Source organism: Anneissia japonica, unplaced genomic scaffold (assembly GCF_011630105.1).
Source record: "Anneissia japonica isolate Jap-2015-1 unplaced genomic scaffold, ASM1163010v1 scaffold287836_len1076198_cov165, whole genome shotgun sequence".
Classification (NCBI taxonomy): Eukaryota; Metazoa; Echinodermata; class Crinoidea; order Comatulida; family Comatulidae; genus Anneissia; species Anneissia japonica.
Genome location: NW_022729021.1, coordinates 887192 through 908287, shown reverse-complemented (window position 1 = coordinate 908287; position 21096 = coordinate 887192). Strand labels below are relative to the sequence as shown.

At 32.5% G+C, this 21096-nt stretch overlaps 1 protein-coding gene across 2 annotated transcripts in view; it reads right to left on the bottom strand.

Moving 5' to 3' along the window:
• Nucleotides 1-1444: 1444 nt before the first annotated feature.
• Nucleotides 1445-21096, bottom strand: part of LOC117114581 (synaptotagmin-15-like) — a 55193-nt gene continuing 35541 nt past the window's right edge. For both annotated transcript variants that reach the window (XM_033258256.1, XM_033258257.1), the window contains exons 6-10: nucleotides 20311-20612; nucleotides 17330-17500; nucleotides 15359-15479; nucleotides 14686-14871; nucleotides 1445-5744 (exon numbers count right to left, since the gene is read on the bottom strand). In XM_033258256.1, coding sequence (XP_033114147.1) covers nucleotides 5617-5744; nucleotides 14686-14871; nucleotides 15359-15479; nucleotides 17330-17500; nucleotides 20311-20612 — 908 coding nt within the window. In that variant the 3' untranslated portion in view covers nucleotides 1445-5616. The remainder of the gene's footprint in view (nucleotides 5745-14685; nucleotides 14872-15358; nucleotides 15480-17329; nucleotides 17501-20310; nucleotides 20613-21096) is intronic.

The following is a 21096-nucleotide window of genomic DNA, read 5'->3' as shown; positions in this document are numbered from 1 at the left end:
CATCTATCAATAATTAGTGAATAGGCAATTATAGGCCACTGTTATCGGATTAACTTAATTATTGTCATATTGTTTGTTGTTCATATTGTGTGCAATAATTTTTACAATACTGAAATTTAATTTTCTTCTAGATAAAATTTGTAGATGGGTGTTTTTTGTCTATGCTTTCATTAATTACTGAAAATATTCGAGATAATATGTAAATCTATAAGAAATCATAAATCTTTAGGCATGAATTATTATTATTTAAAAAAATAGACCTCACTTCAGAAATAAAACGGCTTTGTTGAGGTGCTTGCTTAGCTGTAATGTTCTCACCTTTTACTGGTTTGTTTTCAGCAAAAATCTGATTTCAATATTATTTCCTATGATTTACCAGCAGCTACCTATAAGCTATTACGCAGCTTTAAAATAAAGTTCGCCCTCAAGTTGTATGAAGGAGGAGAGACTAGTGGTTTTAGATCCGGAATAATATCGCCTGGGCCTCTGTGATGATCTAAATAGTATGACGCTCACCGAGATAGCGAGAGATTGCGGGTTCGATTCCCACCACAGACCCCTTTTGACCTCTTTTTGATTGCAACCATGGAGGAATAAATTCCTCCATGTTGCAACTAAGGAACTTTCGTTGATGAACTATAAAATTGTTAACATTAAGATCCTATATATTTGAGCACTGTATTATTATCTATTTCATATATATATATATCATACATATATATATATATATATATATATATATATATATATAATTGTAGACTTTAGAACACAGATTTATTCGTAGCTTCAATAGTTCTACCATGCATGTGGCCTTTATTAGCGTGATTGATGGAAAAATCATGAATCACTGTTGAAGATATTCATATGGTTTGTAATTACTTTATTTGTAAGTTATTTGGTTTGATAAAATGGAAATATCTCATGTCAGGAATAATTAATGCATTCATATTGAAAACAAATAATTGGTGACAATGGGTAAGCAAATTCAGAATTGTAATGAAATCTTTATATAATTGAACAGTTTATAAATCAAGCTGTTTACAATGCGATAAAACAATACCGTTGATTGTTTGATTGGGCCGTCAAAATTTAATAATGATTTTAATAGAATTATGAATTTGATTACTCACCGTTTATTTGTTTTCTATATTTATGTATGTATGATAATGATTCATGATGTTTCTCATCAATCTCGCTGATGAAGGCTACAGAAATGTAGATAAAATATAGAATAAATCAGTGTTCTTAAAGTCTGCGATTTAAGTCTTTTTAAATTTATTTAAATTTGATTATAATGTAATATAATATAAAGTATTCTTTTAATTGGTTTTGTTATTGATTGAATAATGATGGAAGTGAGCTTTGTTCTTAAAATGACGAATTCTAAATTATAAAAAAAACAGGTGTGTTTATACTCCTCATAAGAAAGCCAATGCAAGACACGTTGTAGAATGGAGTATTTAATCTTTATTTTTTTTCATCAGCACATAATGATATAGATAAACATATGAATGCTTCTACGTCACATAAAAACCGGTTATATGATACAGCTATAAGATCTTACGTTCCCATCTGCAGACAACAAGAATTCTGCGAGAATGAAAGCAAATCTAATATATGAATCATCTTCTCATAAATCATCGAGATTCTGCCAACGACGTAGCTCCTCGTTAAATTTATTGCAGTGTTTTGGTGAAATCATCCCGGGGAGGGACACACGTTCACACGATAACAATGTATAAACGCAAATATTTTCGTTGATATTATATTTTACATCCTACATAAATTGAGAACCTCAAATATTCCATATTTACCTCAAAATAAGGAGCACATTGACTCTATGTACACTTTTATGCTAAAATCGTGCAACGACTTCAAGTGTTGTTCGTTTTTAATGTCAAACATTTCCAAACAGTTGCCGGCACAAATTCTTCGAAATTAGGTTTACAATCGTTTGTGAAATAAATCAGTTGGATTTTACGGTGTCAACATCAAAACATATTACTACATTCACAATTATTTTGTAGTGTATTTTTTCGATGTTTTCCTTTGAAACGTAACACGAATAAACCATACATAAGTACAGTACATAAAAAATAACCATAATCACAAAATATTCATTTGAACACCAAAATCAATAAAAATTAAAAAAAACCAACTAATTATTAACAATTTAACCACACTATGAATTACACGTTCGTTTATATATATTTTACAAAGGGTTCGAATAGATTAGAAATGCCCTTCTTGTGTGGTAAATACAGAACATTTTGACATCAGACATAAACATGTTCGTTCGAATTCAGAAGAAAGCCATATTCTTTCACCAAAAACCTGAACATCATAATTGTATATGTTCGTAGAGTATGAAATTATCATACTAGTTTTCACAGCCATATTTGAGTCTGGTTCTAATTCCGGATTTCAGTTGGAAAGAATGTTTAACATCATACAAACACCAACATAAAATAGATATAAATCAAAATACATTACCGATAAAATGCCTCAAATATTTCATAAACGTGTAAACCTATTTATCAACTCGATTGTACTGTAAATAGGCCTAATTAACAACTACAGTAAGGTTTATCTTTTACTTATAAGTTTAAAGCTTAGCGCCTTCAGCGCTATTGCAGTGGATATGTCCGCTTTGTAAATCTTAATTATTATTATAGATCGTAAACATATCCACCTCAATTCACTAGTAGGCCTCAGTGGCGTATTTATGGGGCGACTGGGGGAAGTAATTTTTGGAGAAGCGTGCTTCTCCCCCCCCCCCTTCACACTCCTAGGTACGTCACTGGTAGGCCTATAATTTTTATAAAGATTCGGAGAAATCTTCTATTTTACCTTGATTATAAATTTACAAAACAAAACTTAAAACAACAATCAGGAAGACGAATACATGGGTTCTAAAATCTAATGGATTGCGTTGATGTAGGTCAAAGCAGCAAATTGGGTAAACAGGTTTGTAAGTGATTACATAAATACCAACAACACTTAAAGTGCTGAATGCGTTTTACTGTAGCATGTAACAAGATAATAATAATAATAATTATAATAATATTGATAATAATAATAATAATATTAGCGAAGAATTGAGCTTACACATGACTTTGTTATGCACATTATTGAATAAGTAAACAAACACGTTTTATTAATGACATTTGGAAAAGTAATATAATGACTTGCCAACGATTCGGCAGAATTCACGTTATTAAAATAATATATAGGCCTACATAAGATACAAGGGAAACACTAAATCCAAATACCCCATATGATATTAAACCGTTATATCGATACTGTACAATTACTGATACACAGTAATATAATTTGTCCATCTTACATTGAAAATATATTATATATGTATCATTAAACGTTACTTTGGTTGAACTAGTTTGTTTTCTAGGCCTATCCGCACGGACACTATAACTAATATGAGAGCATTGAGGGAAGGTATACTTTATAATTGGTCAGAGTTAATACTTTATAATTTAATTTTAATTTTTTATTTTATTTTTAATTTATAATTTAATTTATTATGAGAAAATAAACTCTAAAGCCCTGTCCAAACTATCAAATTTTATTTGAAAAAAAAACATGACATGCCTAAATACGGTCATGATGACATCACATCATGACCATATATAGGCACATCATGACCATATATGAGCATACAGCAGATAATTTGATAGTCTGGACAAACCTTAACTGCGGAAAAGCTTCAGCGTACGCAATGCAAGCCAGCTTGCAGCTTCCTGCGATATATTCATACAAAAGATGATTAACTTTATTCTAACTATTTTACACCAATTCAGATAAAATTTCACTTTGTGTCTATATTACCAATAAAATCCACAGTTTATTAAAATATGTGGTTGGCCCTACATAGGGTGAAATATATATATATATAAAAAAAAATATACATGTTATGTGGTAAGGATGGATTACACATTGCTACAACCTCTCATTATTTAAAAACCATAACGACTCAACGGTAATGTAAATGCATGTTGACACGATTTTGATTAAACAAAATCTACACTAGAATTTTTATTTTTATCAATTTTTGTACTGAACAATATATTTTGTTAACAGATTATTATTGAGACAAATAACATTTGATGTCTGATAAAGTATATATGATGAATTGTTAATCGTATTTTAGTACCATGATTTGACCATCATTTTTTTAAAATAATATATCATGAATGTTGTAACCAATAATCTCGTATCCACAGAACGAGACATTCCACAGTTCATTTCAGCTATGTGGTTGTGGTGGTGGTCATACAACCAGAGCTGATATCATGCATCGTGCCGCAAGTGGGAGGGGCCCCACTTTGTCGGGGAGCTCAACACAATTTATTTGGGAGATAAAATACAGACTTCCAAAATCGTATAAATAAGCCTTCCAAATCACTAAATTGTCTAAGCTTCTGGGATGGGAGGATCGCCCCTTGAACACCCTCCGATGAGTTTGGGCGATCCCTCGACTCAGCACATTTACGCTTCCTTCTAGAGCATCTTCCCCCGTCGGAGATATTGCAGCTCTAGCACTGATATTATACCATTCTTGAATCATGACGATGGTTGTAATTACCATCTTATTGTGATTATTTGAGCTATTCTTAGGCCTCTTCGAGCTTTTTCTGTAGATCTACTTCAATCTAAACATTAACACTTCAGACAATAAATGTTGAGTTTACGTTAATCACCGAATTAATCTCGTACTTTTATCACTTCCGTCAGCACAATATCTGTGTGTAAATATATAATATTAATTGGATGGATGATGAGGGTCCATATTATTTTGTTCCCGTTTCAGGTACAACTTATTTATATTTATTTTTATATTTTCATTTCCTTACACATCCAAAATCAAGTACACTAGCCACTTACAGGATAGAACGATGCTCTATAAACCAAGCCTTTTAATGAGGCTTAGGGAGTGAAGTTGTTTTAAGTCGTTGACAGTGTGCAATATTGTACTGTATACCTTTCAATGTACCTTATATATAAATACAATGAAGACAGTCGTTAAAATGCCAATTAAAACATAAAATAATGGATACGTTTCATCACATATCACATCCGAGTCTGGGATTCTGTAATCTCAGTACGGTTCTTGATAACTGCTTGGACTTTTTTTTTATGATTGTTGGCTTACCATTATCACATGAATATTATGTCAAAGGTTAGCAATGTAATGTTTGTAATTTCTGTTTTTGTACCACTTCAATAAAGTTCAAATAATCTTGCTGACAAGTTCTTAGATTGCAGATTGTAATTACGTTGCAAAATATCGAGTTGTCATTTGTTCCAATCAGCGTTGCACAGTGAATTTTTAAAATATTCCCCTTTAAAAATCCAATTTCCACGCGTTTTATTCTTTCTTCGCTTAACGATTTTCAATCGGTCTCCGTTTATAAAAAAATATGCATGTTCACGAGATGTATTTAAAAAGAATTTAGCCAAAACAAACGCACGACGCATATGGTAAAAATGCCCTATTTGTTTGTAACCTCGAACACGATGACGGAAATGCGACAACAGTTACACGAAAACAATTGCTACAACTATATAACTTTGGTTCTAAAGGTTTAGTTCACACGTTTAACTCAAAACATGCCACTTGATAATAGTCTGCTTCTGCTGACTGGTCATCTCGTTCCAATGCTCCATCTCACGCCCTCTAGCCATCATAAAACTTCCAACCACAACCCTGCCAATGGTCTTGTCACCTGTAGATGGTTAAAACGTAATACAATAAGTTAATCGATTATCTGCCAAGTTTAAGGCATTCATAGTCTACCAGTCGTAAAATATATCATTAGTAGTTTTATTAATAAAGTTTGACCCATCTGAACAATTAATCTGACATTGCATTAGTAATGCAGGGACTTAATTATTATTCAGAACTCCTTTAAAAACTGTTGACGTCATTACGTTAAGAACAGAGAAATTCTGAAGATGACTCATCAACATCCAATGTACCCCTCCGGAGTGTAAATCAAATTTTAAAAACTGACCAATCAAAACAGAGTAATTAACGCGCTTGTTCACACAAACACACGTGCTTATGCATTTACGTTGTCGTTCTGCGGGAACTTCGCAACAATATCCTCGGCTGTACCTTAGCCGAAAGGTCCTTTAATCTTATGCCTACTTTTGAATGTATGTAAAATTAAAACTGAATGTGATAACAGAAATTTCTATTGGGCAATCTTAGTCAGAAGTCACTCAACTCACGAAAGTACGGAATTGCCAATCTAATTATATTTTTAAAAGCAGATTTATGTTTTCATTATTTGAACTAGATCATGTTATTTTAAGAAATGCTATATCCTGTCGTTACATTGACGTCATGCAATAGAGCATAAAATATATATTAATATATATATATATATATACATTTAAATTGCGAACGAAAAAAAATGTGGCAGTTAAGATTCAACAATGATGGTTAGTTTTGCAAGAAAATGCTATGGTTCTCTTTTATATCCTGAAACTATATTTTAATAGGTCTATTCTCCATATCAATGGAATTTGGTTCAGAGTAAATTCTCCGCTTTAGGAAGAGCTTTAGGGCCGGAAGACAAAATTCATTGGGGCAGAAATCCCGGAACGATAGATCAATTAAAGAGACATGTAAATCATATCCTAATTCTATATTAAATAACCATACAGAGGTATCTACATCATTGGACTCTGGTTCATTTCAAGAAGAGAGAGATTTCCGGGCATATTTGGTTACACTATAACGAGTTAATATTATACTTAACATTAAATTACTATCAAATTTATAGGGATGTGTCATGCAATGCGATCCACAAAATTTATATACATTTGGAAATTCTCTACACATAATAATTTGGTGTAATGTAAAGCAAATGTTTTAGGGTTTTTGTTTTTTTTTTAATAACAGACAATTTTTCCGGTTATATTTAAGAGAACATTAAACACGCAGCGACTTATTTTCACTTATTCATTCAAAATCAACATACATATCGTGGAAACCTCGGTTACATTTTAATTCCTGTTCAAATAAAATCCACAATAATTCAACTGAGTACAAATGTAATCATGATAACGTAACACGACCAGTCACGACAGAAATAAGATTTTGCCAGTGACAGCATATCCAGGGATACAAATTATTCGTAAACCCATATAAACCGTGGGTAATGATATGAGACGGTAAATTATTCGTTCAACACAAAGTCCCATAGGTGATTTGGATCTTTTAATATATCTTTTTAAAAAAAACTGATTCACATGAATTCAGGATTTACAATAAATTTAATAATAAATAAACGTGATAGCTTTTAAAAAGCGACCGAAGAGATAAGGTAGACTAATTAGGATTTACAATAAAATCTATTAATAAATAAACGTGATAGCTTTTAAAAAGCGACCGAAGAGATAAGGTAGACTAATTAGCTTTCAATATATTTTATTAACCTATATTTACAGTCCTCCCGAATAAATCAAATGATCTGAAGAAATTGAACAAGCCAGAAATACCGTATGTTGTTTTTCACTAATTCCACAGTATAATTTTTTATATTAAATGGTTGCGGTAAACCACGTAGATAGTTATAAAAAAGGACTGTTTTTGATGAGAATGTCTCGACGTTTCGATTGAATTGCTTCAGTGGTCATCAGAAGAATAATAACCTTTTCCCTTCTAATTACTTTAACACTTCTTCTTATGTTTGGTGTACTGCGTAAAATAATATAGTTGAGTATTTTTACTTGTTAATCCAATCGTATTTGTATATATTTAAACATTATTATCATCATCATCATCATCATCATCATCATCATCATCATCGGCGTCAGCATCAGTATTACAGTACTACTTTTTTTTTATTGAAAGCTACCAGTTATTATTCTGCTTATTGTGATTGAGCATAACATCGCATGAAGAAATTGCAATATCGAAGTTGGCACCCCTCTCGACAACAGTATCGATTTTGTACATAGATTATCCGGGGCGTCAAAAATAATTATACTGTGCAATGCAACGTTCAATTGACTAGGAAGGTGTGGAAGCATGAAACAGCGGTCAGTCTTTTGACTTCCATATCAAAAACGTATGTTTTATTTCTCGACCCAGATGTAGAAAGGCATACATGAAAGTCTGAATGGCGAATGGATAATTACTAAACTCCATTATGGAAGACTCTTCGGAGAAGCATACCCAGCTAACAATATTACCTTATAAGAACGTTATAATAACGTTAGGGTTGGTGTTGGAAACGTTCTTTGTAGAACGTAATTAGAACGTAATTTCACAGCTACATAACGTTTGAACGTTGCTGCAACGTTGAGTTTATTTAAGAGACAGAAAAAGATGAAATATAAAGATTTTCTGTAGAACAAAATATCTGACACAGTTACAATATACGTTCTAATACCCAAAAGATTAGAGTCTAACTAAGAAGTACAGATAAAACATGGATAGCATATTGTAAAACATAGCAGACCCACACCTGAAATTCATGTTGACAGGCTTTATATAATTCGAAGTATTGTTACTGAAAAAAAATCGGAACGTGGAAAAGAAAAATAAATGAAAATATATGTAAAATAAGTTCTAGAAAATTCAAAGATCTTCCGGAATAAACGACAAGGAATTTTGGACAACTGAGAAGTAATGATGGCTGACAGAAATCAGTCGAACACTGACATTTTCAATTCATTTTTAGTAGTGTATCGGATGATCATGCTAATACTGTTCAACGCCGTATATTACGTCATTGAAAAGAACTGACCGATTTAGTATTCAATGTAACGAATCAACTAATCGTAAATGTAGTGTACACCATTTTTTTCAAGGATAAACTAGGATGAGCCGATTTTAAAACATTTGCAGTCCATCCATGTTTGCATAATGAGGATATGGAATGTTATACCATTGTTAGCAATTGCTATTTGTAATCAATACACAATAATAATTAGGCCTATAAATAAATTAAAATTCATATTAGTTGACTTGTTTTTTTCAATTATACCTATAGTCACCAGTTAATTGTGAGGAAATCTTTCTGGAAATAATTTATTTTACTTGGGGGTGACCTCCCCAAAAAGAGGTCGATCTCCTAATGGTGTTTTGATGTTGTTTTTTCTGCCTTTTATCTACGTGTAATTAAGATTTTCAATAAATCAAATCAAAATCAAGCCTTTGCAAATATTGTATTACAAACAGATGGATGTTTTCAGACAACACCGATATCTCTGCAATAACATATGAGTCTAATAACCATATTATGAACGAGAGGAAAATGTAGAGGTTACAGAAATAGCAAGTATATTTATTGGAATGAAACAAATACTGTAAAACACATCTCCTACAGCCCAACCTAATTTCTTTTAGCTGAAGAAGAATCTGGAGGTATTTTATTTTCAGTCAATCCAATATTAGCAAGACAACTAAAAAATAGGAAAGAAGAGCCGCTAATGTAAATTTATTGGTTATAATTTTTTTTTACTTTGAAGATGTACACTATGTGTATACTTTGCTGAAATAAATGTTGTCAAAATTAAGTTTCAGTGAGTACAATATTAGCAAGACAACTAAGCAACTAAGAAGAGCCGTCCAGTTGAATTTGGTGGTAAATGTTTTTACTTTCGAAATATAAGCTTTATTCTTTGCTGAAAAAATGCTGTCAAAATTGAGAGAGTTGAAAGAAGAGCAATGGCATTGTGCGCGGCATACAATACGTGTCCCTTGAATAAGATTGAGTAAGAATTAAAGTGCCGTCAGTATACACGGAATTAGTGTTGATAGTTTTAATATTATTAAATGGCACATATGATGGCTTTAATATGGATTCGCGAACGAGAATCGATTGGTTAAAAATTTCTAAATGCTTTCTTAATCAGCAATAATACCTCAAAATGTATTTTCTTCACTTACTGTTCCTGTTGTAAAGTTATGTTTTTATACTAAGAGAAACCTATGTTAATTTGGTTGTCGGTCCATACTTTTGGTGACATTTCAATAGGTATTCTTCAATAGACTCACTGCTTTACAGTGGGATTTCTGCATATCCTCAATTTTTACGGTGTGCCCAAATAAGGTAGTAGTTTCATTTATTTTTTGTGTGATTTTGTATATTTGAACAAATAGATATACCTCTGCATTCGATTCACATGTCTACTTGTGCTGGTCAGTAATAATCGAAGATACTAGAAATAAAAGATGGAGCACTCGCATAGCAAAAATGAGGCGGAAATTGGTCCAGACGTACGCGGCGCCCTTCTCTTTTATAATGCAAGTTTTCTATACTTGGTCCAGACGTACAGGGCGCCCTTCGGTTGCTAGGTATAACCAGACGCACGCGGTGCCCTTCTCCTTCCACTAATGGAGGAAAACTTTATCACTAATCAGAGTCCGGTCATACGAATCTGCGCTTTTGTGTCGTCATTTTATTGTTTTGATTTATTAATGCCTACTTGCTTGTATCTTATGGATAATGGCAACGATTTCAACCTCCGCAAAAGGAGGCTATGTATTTACAGTTATGTAAGGGTGGCATAAGTTTTTTTAAATCCAGCCGTACGCGGCGCCCCATTGTTTGTATTCCCACCATGCGTTTCGGTGGAACTGTTTTTTTCTCTGAAAAACTCTATCTTGTGTTTCTAGTATCTTTGGTAATAATTGGGCAAATTATTGTTTCTCAGGAGAGGACTGTTTTTGGTGTGAATCATACGTAGCCCAATGGTTAGTTTCCAGTAGGGTCCTTCCTGGTGGAGATTTGGGCAGTACACCAGGATTCAATTTCCTACTTCTCTTTACCGAAGAGTGTACTGCGTTCTTTAACGTGCAAGGGCCTAGCCGTCTCATCCGAAAGAGATGCGCTTTCAGTCCCCTAGCTGACCGGGGAACAAAATGATCTCACGGTTCATGGCACAGCCGACTGGGCTAAGCTGCTCTCTGAAGCTCCTCAGTTTCAGAAGATCACGTGAGAATTTATATAAGAGTATCATTAGATTCTGAATAGAGCTTCATGTTACAAAGTTAAAGGTTAAAGAAAACCTCAGATTTGGTTAATTAATATTTTTTTACCTTTGTGGTTGTTAGATTTGTTCGGGTGATTGCTAAGCTTTACAGTCCGTATTGATTGCAACAAAAGCTATGGGCTACAAAAAACCTTTATTTTCTAGATATCAGGGTAGTAGCGAGCAGACTTTGAGTAATAAATAAACCGTGCGATTCAGACATTTATGGATACCTTCAGTATTTTATTGCTTGTATTTCTGTATTCCAATTAGATGTTAATAATCTAGGTGAAACAGAATACAGGCATAGTAATGTTTACTCTACCTGGCATGGATGAACGCCTGTGTTTACCTTAAAACACTTGAATTGTTATTTGCATTATAAACTTAAGCGAGTTGTTGAGTGTGAAATAATAACGGTTACGGAAGATATACATCTTTCACTGCTGTAATTATTTGACAATTGTTTTGTTTATACCTTAGAGAAGACACAATGTCTAAACCTAAATTCATAAAATATTAACCAATATATATTTTAATGATACTTGAAGGTATGGAACGATTTCGATCTTCAGATTCTGGGTAAATTAATGAACACAGACCTGAATCATTTGAGAAGTGATATTGGGTGACAGACGGCAATAGTCTGAACCGCGCAGCAAAATGTACTGCGACTACGAGTTTAACGAAGGCTTTACTGGTAAGGCTACACACAAACATAAATTAGATGATAAATTCAATTAGTGCGGTAACTTGATAGGACATCTCTCTATTGTACGTGGAATGAATTTTTGGATACGATATTTCGGACTGGACAATGTTATCTAAATATAGGCTGATGGGGGTTACGATTTCGTCCTACTTAAATTGACTAACGGAACAGAGCCAGCGCATCCAGAAAAATCGGAAAGTATTCAGTGTAAAAACACGTCCGTGAGATCACTATTCGAGATATTATTACATTGTATGAAATTTGGTTACCATGGTAACTATTTTATTACTCAGTGATGAGTGGAATGATTTCACGACCCACGTGACCCGGTATTACTGGCGGCGCCAAACGCTGGCAGCATTCCATTAGCAGATACTAAATTACAACCTTGGCTTTCAAATTATGGTTAATCTTTATGTTTCGCACAAGTTGAAAAATATGATATATGTTATAATTATCTGTATTAGGTTTGACGAGTTTGGGTATTTGAACCGGGCATGCTTAATGAGTTGAAATTCCTCTTCATTAGTCTATTTTTTCAATGACATTATACGAATATATAAGTATGAATATGAACCGAAGTACGAAAAATATATATGTTGTGTAGGCCAGTCATTGATATATAATATAAATATAGTTTATTGATTAGTTGTCTAATGTTATGTCAAATATAATAACGACACTAATTTATATAGAGTAAAGCTTTACACAGTGAAGGCTTGAACGTTAATGTGACTACTAAACGCAGATTCAATTGGATTACTTTAATCATGTGATGTTGTTTAATTGGAAACTTCTGGATTTTAGAGAGGTTTGGTTAAAAGAAAGTGACGAGCATGTACAGTGATTTGTTTGATGTGCCAACACGAGCCACTGTAATAATTGCTTTAGTTTAGAGTCATAGTTGATGTTGGTGAGTGATGGGTAATGGCAAAAAAAAATTCTAAACTGCTATCAATGATAACTTCCATGTAATCAATAAGAATTCATTTGATTCATCTAATGTCAGAATATGTTTGTCAAAGAAATGAAAACGGTTGACATAAAAATGCATTAAAAACACTGACGAATGAGTTGCGAATACGTGAAACGTTAACGCAAAAGTACGGTACATCAAATAATATAAACACCATAGATTACACAGAAATATCGGTAATGTCAGATGACAACTTCACAGTGGAATTCACTCAGTAAATCTCAACTCAAAATGAAACTGATTTACATACATTTTGATATTTGCTTAATATAGATACCAAAGTAGGCTTGAAGTAATTATGTCCTGTGTCTGCAAACAGAGTAAAATGCATGAATGCACTGGAATCTTCGACCATCTGGAGAAATTGTATCAACAGTTAAGCTTATTTTGGTTCTGCTAGAGTCTATTTGGAGTTGTGTTATACTGTAATATTAATTTTCAGAATATTGATTACATTATTAAATGTGTGTATGCGCCAAGTAAATTTTAATTCTCTATAATATGTATGAAATAATTTTGGAGTGTTCACTGGTGCGGATATTGCTAGTTTTGAAGGTTCATTTATATCATTTCGATATTATAATCAAATATTCATTGGAAAATATTCCATCAATTATACAAAAGCGAATTTAAATTTGATTTCAAGGTGGCAAAACACCCTCAGTTCCAAATGCATCAATATTCTGGTGCAAATTATTCCGAGATTTCAAAGAAGATAAGATAAGATTTATTGGTTCTCTCTTTTATAACAGAGGAACACTCTCGCGCAGGAGAGGTTCGACCCGTACAACAGTTACAAAACAACAACTGACAATATATAAAAATGAATTATTGAAAAGATAAATGAGTAAATAAAAAATACTGGACAAACAAAACAAATGTTACTCTCATTATTCTGTAGTAATTAAGGAATAACTTAATGTACAAAGAAAAAAAAGAGAATTCAATTACAGAATATAAAGTAAATAAATAAATATAAATGACAAAAAATATAAGTTTATAAGTACAGTAAATAATATAAAAATTAAATATTGGTGGTAATGTTTTTCATTAGTTCAGTTCTTTCAGTCATTGCTTTTAATAAATATGTTTTACAATGGTTATCAAATATGTTACACATTTCAATATTCTGGTATGCATCAAAAATATTATCTAAAAGTAAGTGGTGCCTAAATTCACATGAACCTTCTAAGAAAATGTCCCAAAAGTACCCAGTTTTCAAATTTTCAAAACATGCATTTCTTATAGAGGATAGACCTTCACAATCAAATAGAAAATGGTCGACCGTTTCTAATTCTCTTTTTTGCAAATAATATAATGGCCCGAGTGCGTATCTGACCATGCCCGTTTTCTGCCTTCAAGATCTAGAACATTAGTCTAACTTTAAACTTTAAATGTGTACCTTTAAAATTCAGTTTGTCCAAAATGTAGTATTCTAAATTTGGTATATTTTTGTATTTAATGTAATCCTTCAGTGATGATTTTTAGTTGCTTTTTGAAACCATTCTTTATTATTGTTATTTGAGATCATATTACTAAAAGATTTTATCCACTGAGTATTTTGTGGTTCCATATTATATATATCATTTAGATCATATTTGTCTAATAATGCTTTAATGTTATCGATCCATTTCCATCGTGTAAGTGATATAACCTCCATAAGTGATTTACATAGTAGTCTAGGCAATCTATCCTCATCCATAGTTTTAAGCCTATCAAAATATTTTATTCTAAATTTGTTTTGAATCGTTTCCATAGATTGCCACCCTAAGTCACCAAGTAAAGCTTCATGGGCAACATTCCTTGGTGCTTTCAGGATCATTTAAAAAAAAAATTAAAAGAAATTTCCTTTAAAATTCAGATGCCGAGATTTTAAGATTAAAATATTCAGGATCTATAAGGTATTTAAAAAAACTGAGGATATTTATTTAGAATTGTAGTTATTGGCAAGTATGTCAATCGAGTAAAGGTATTTTCTGCGTCCTACCTTTCATTTTTGGCGCGTTTTGAACAACAGTTAAACATATACTGACAACATCTAGACTATCTGGTGCCACTTTGAAGTTGAACGATTCGTTGAATGTTGGTGAATTCGTTTTTCTCACTACCTCTGTTTTCTTCGTTTTTATCACCTTGCGGGCGGCGTTCATCAGGCTAACCTTTACTGATGCGTCTAAATTACAAATAAGATAAAACTTTTGATCATAAATTATTAGGAAAAGCATTAATGAGTATATTTTTGGCAGAAAAAAAAATGTTGAGAGTCAAGCAATCCATCGTTCATGTTACATACTGCCTTCCTATGTTTTAAAAAAGAGGTTTTGTGTATTTTTTTTTTACAGTAACACTTAAATAACACAGAATGCTATGATATGCGTGATGCGATGCAAACTTCTTACTTTGCTAACTGTTTGCTAAATTTTGGAAATAGATTTAGTGTAAAAGACTATATGTCAGGTTATTATCAAATGTTCATGATTATATAGACCTACATACATACACACACTCCCACATATTCCCCTCAATGTTCCCAAGCATATTTTCCCAATTTGTACATAAGTCTTGATTAATTAGGACGATCCTCTTACACCATTTTCAATTTCTCTAACATTATAACAGCAATTAAACTAATTGACATTGGCAGAATTGTGAATACGTACCGACTACTTGGAAGTCTTCCGGGGGTTTAAGACCTTTAGCCTCTATAACTACGACCGTCAACCTCTCCAAGGAATTATTATAATTCAGTGAAAATTGGAGCTCGCCTAATTCTGGAGTTCCCTGCAAAAATGGAAACAATTTTCTAAAAAAAAAAATACTACTAATCTGTACTAAAGGCATGCATAATGCGTTTAGCATCAATTTACTGAATTTGGTTTTTTTCGAGCATAAATGTCTCGCCCAATAAACAATGCACTATTCATATTTCAGCCTTCCAGCTGAAACACAAGCAGAGCAGCAGATGGAATTTAACCTGGTACCAAACGATGGTGGATCTCCGCGATTTCCCTTGCACATAAATTGACTTCAGTTTAGCCAAGATATTGCGCGCCAAAAAAGGAGTTGGACATTCCGTCCTGTAATTCAGAGCCGGTTCGAATTTAGTTACCTATATACTTTTTTTTTTATCGGATTGCTGTGCTGATGTGCCTTAAGCCTCTCTCCTGATGGATGGTGCACAACACATGCTTATTAATGTTATTATCATCAATCTAAACTCATAGGCAGTTACGGTCAGTATAAATCTTCCAAACACTATAACTATGACACTGCAAATTGAAAGTTGTCATTCCATAAAAACATGAGCAATGCAGTTTGTGTTAATGGCTGAAAGTTACCGTTACAATACTAATGGATGTTAAATGTGTGTCTATTGAAACTTACAGCGGTCCTACGTAACACAAGACTACAGTATTAGGGTGCTTTCGATTGCATAACGACGGTAGGACCTAGAACGTAATGACGTCACTAAGAAGTGAACGTTGAGTTCCGTTGTCGCCTATGTTGTGCTGAGAACGTAGGACGTTCACGCATCAGTGAATCCGCTCTAGAGTTATCGAAAGCTTCCTATGTTATTGCATGGTAAATACACTACGATTATGGTAAATACCATAGCGTAAAGTAAATCACGTGATTTTAATAGGCCTATGTACATTTTTATAATTTTAGTGTTTTCTGCAACAACAACAGATAAATATACATTCGAACCAGCAGTTTAACAAATCCCACTCAGTTTGAATTCAATACCGGTAAATGTATAGTTCGCATTGCAAACACGAATAGAAATTAAATTCATAAAAAAATGCTATCCGGACTGCCGTCCATGACTCGTCGATCTGTTTCATCATTATATTATCATCAATCACTAAGGGGATGGGTTATTTGTCTTCCTAATATAAAAAAAATATAACTGCGTTATAAAAAAAAAGAAAATTATGACGCATGTATTGTGTTCCCCATTTATATTAAAATACTGTCTTACTTGAGCTCATAATTCTAACAATACAATTCCTATTATTATTGGCCTATCATAATTTTTAAATCGAAAAAAATAATTCCCTGAAATAATTAACAGTGCTATTTTCTTTGCATTATACACTTAAATTGATTGATAGACGATTTAAGAGAAAACAATTTTTGGGGGGTCAAATTAGCAAAAACTATTTTGATGGTATGTTTATTTAATTATTCAATATTTAAGTTATTTAATTCTTTTTAAATGCACAATTTATGTGTTTTAGTTAAATTTATAAATGCGCTTTCTTTATGTTATAACAGGCAGTATAACAGAAATAATGTTTATGTGAATTCTGAAGTTAACTGAGTTGAATTTTATGGCATTGAAATATTTAATTGTATGATTTTATGATATTATTTATCGAAGTAGATTGCTCTCTTTCTGTCCCTTTTTATTAGTGCTCGGAGATAATTTCATGTTGTATGAAGTGTAATATATATTCTCGAGCATTACCGTTGACGTCTTTACGGGACAGAATGACTCTTCGTGAATTTATTAGACTTTTCTTAACGTTTTCTGTTTGTTTTCTTACTTTAATTTATTGTACCATGTATAGTTGTCTTGCTGGTTATACCGATAAATCTAATTTAATAGTCGAAAATACAACACTTACCTCTGATACCTCTTTTTCTAAATCTAACCACATTACAATTTTCTGATGTGCTTCACAGGCAAGCTCCCTAAGTGCGTACAGCGCATGGCCAATGAGTCTATGCCGCTTCGACCTATCTACATCAAACACTGAAAGTCGTAGGGTTCTCTGCTGCAATGCCTTGTATGTTACCTACATAAATTGTTCCAAATAAAACAGTACGCATGATTAGTTGGATGCTTAATTATTTTAAACTAGTACATTTCAATTTCGTTGTCGGCAATAGGTTCATATTATTAGTCATCAATATTGGATTTAATTCCAGATTCTTTATGTTAGTCGAATTTGGAAGTACAAAGCGGTGAACAATTACAAATTAATGTGTAGCTAACACATCTAAACACAAACACATTATTTTTGAGTTAAATACAGTTATAGTAAACATACATTTAATTAAACAACTACTTGTTAAGTAACGCAAATTAGAACATTGGAAAGGGCATGGTGTTAAAATAAGGCAAAACAAATTTAATATATAAAGGGTTTTTTTAACTACCACCATCAACGTAAGATAATTATTCATTATACACTAATGCAGGACAACATAGCACTACATTACTTCAGATCATGACTATGAAGAATATCAACATAATATTATTTGTTCTAATTATTAATAATTCCGGGCCGGAATGATTTGTCATCATCATCATCATCATCATCATCATCATCATCATCATCATCATCATCATCATCATCATCATCATCAACCTCATCATCATCATCATCATCACTTTCTTAAACTGACCAACGTTGCTTGTTAATCAAACAATCGACTTTCTAAAAATAAGTCTCTGCAACTCATAAGTCATATCATGGACATATCCACTTTCAACCCGTACATTTCGATTTATTGTACGATGCAATGATTTTGTAAACGATGACATTACGTCAAGACGGCGGTTTATGGACTTGGAAATGGACAACAAGCTTTCAATGGCGACACTCATTACTTATATCATAGAGAAAATAGATATGAAGATATTTAAATTTAATCTAGGCATGCAAATCTATACGTAACATTACTAGGCATTAATAATCTACACCCGCCATTGCGACTTATCACTCAGAGCGTGATAAAATGGACCTGGAGTGGAGTGCCAATCAAGCTTAACTGGCCAATCAGAACAGAGCCAGAAATATGCGCGTGTCTGGCAAGACGTATGCGTATGTTTTAACCACTGATCTCTACTATTATATTAGAGACCAGTGGTTTTAACATGGAACCTTAGCAACAATTACCAAGGGGCGGGGCTTAGCGCAACGGTCCATTAGTTTTATAAGTCAATGCTCAGAGTGACTCGCAAGCATGCGTCAACGTCCAATTAATGTTAATTTATATTATGTTTGAAAATTATTTAAAATTGCAATTGCATTTGAAGTGTTTTGTTTAGCCGTCTGGTGCTCCTCGATGAATCTTCTTTTTGGAACAATTGAAGTAGGCCTAGCTGCTTCTTCGTATCAGATTATACTAACTTAAAATTAATGGAAACTCAATCATAACCTAATTTAAATCTGAAGCATGCAAGAAAAGAGTCGCTATTGAGCAGACGTTTTTTTAGGTAAATTAATCTCATAAATATGACATATTTTCTTTACATTTATGAGACTTATTGCAATGGTGAATAGATATTAATTAGAAGATAACAAAATGGTATTGAATAATTCATTCTATAATAAATAAAACACAAATGTCTTTTTAAGGTCTACCATTATTATCACTAATTTATAGCCATAGTCTTCCAAGATACTGAGATATTGATAAACAATATTAAGAATCATTTACCTTTATATAAATACAAAATAAATGTATATTTTAGAATATATACTATAATATTTATTTGTTTATTATATTTTATTTATTTTAATATCTATTTTATTTATTTTGTCTCTAAAGTAAATCTTCAGGAGAATAATCAATTCAACTCAAATAGCAAACTCAATCGAAACGTCGAGATATTCTCAACTAAAAACTATCTACTTAGTGTACAGCAAGCATTAGTATATATTGTTACTTCGCCATGCAAACCTTCCAACAATGTAATGTACGGTAAATCTTATTAACAGGAATTCAAGAAAAATATAATGTATATAAACTTAAATATAAAGTCAATATAATTTGGATGGGTACAAGAAATCAAAACTTGACAATGGAAAAGAGTATAAGTATTATTAGATCTTGATCACATTTTTGAAATTTGTAAACTTGAAAATCATAAACATTCAATTAAATGTGGTCTGGGAGTTCCATGCCTTGTCTGAAGCTCTGTCCAGACTATCAGATTTTATTTGACAAAAACATGTGAAATGCCTAAATATGGTCATGATGACATCACATCATGACCATATATAGGCACATCATAATTAACATATGGGCATGAAACGGCTTTTTGTCAGCATTAATGAGGTTTGATTAATGATTATAATTTCCAAAAGATGAATTTGATACAGTGGGGGCGATTCCTCTAGGCACTTATACATAAACAATAATAGATGTTCCTTCCACCTATAAGTCGAGCTAATTCATCCATCCCAAGTCATTCATTGTGTCATTAATAGGAGTTGTAATGTAATTCTGACAAAATTGTAGCTCATTTAAATAACTAGCTGTAGTGTAAGACCAAATACAGCAACGGTAGTCAAATACACTTATTATAAGTGCATTTGACTAATAAATTATTTTTATAGTTTGTTTAAAAATAAACGGGATCCTTTGAAATCGAGTTTTTGGCAAGAGCTGCAATCACACAGAATCCGAATTTTGGGGTGGGAAAGCCTACCGGAACCGATCAGTAAATGAAATCAGTGTTTAAGAATAGGACAATGCTAGCGTTCACCGCATCGGAAAAATTGTCCGAATTTCGGTTAGTATCCGATTTGAATGCAGCTTTACTGGTTATCATTTTGGATGAATTAAAATGTTATTAAACAAAGTAAATCAGTACCTGAAATACAAAACTTTCATCGAATTTAGGGTTTGTTGTTTTCCTTTTCACTTTCGACTGTAGATGGCGTCTTTCTTCCGGCAAAAGGAAAATCTTAACTAGAGGGTCACACTGGTTGGAGCTTCCGTGAACTCTACTGGGTAAATTCTTGGCTTTAATAAGAGAGACTACGAGGCGCTCGGCCTCAAGTTCATATTCTACTGCAAACCAGATCCGGCCAATATGATTATCAGGGAAGTTCGATTCATCCTCTTCGGTTTCTAACTTATATAATTCCGGATTTATTTCACCGACGTATGCTCCTAAGTTTCGAAAGGAAAAGGAAATAGATTATTTAATAATACGATGAGTGAAACATAAACCGTTTTGGAATTCGACTATAGACTAGACTTAAGCAGCCTTAGCGGCATAACTCTCTGCACCAATTAAACAGAAGAGGAATTAGGTAGGCCTAAAGACAGGAAAAAAAAACCTAGCGGTGGATATATAAATAAATATCGGAAACAAGGTATAAATTATATATATAGGCCTATATATACATAAACATATAAATACATATATAATTTAAAATTAAAGGTGCTACATAGGCAATTTAATAATAAATGAAATATAAGGATATTGGCTGAAACTCTAAACGAGATACATACTTATATTTGTATGCCTGTAAGGGATATATATATATATATATATATATATATATATATATAATGAATAAAAGTAGTTGGCAATACTAGCAACGTACAGTGCTCGATACACGTGGTAATGCAGAGGGTAAATATTGTAGAG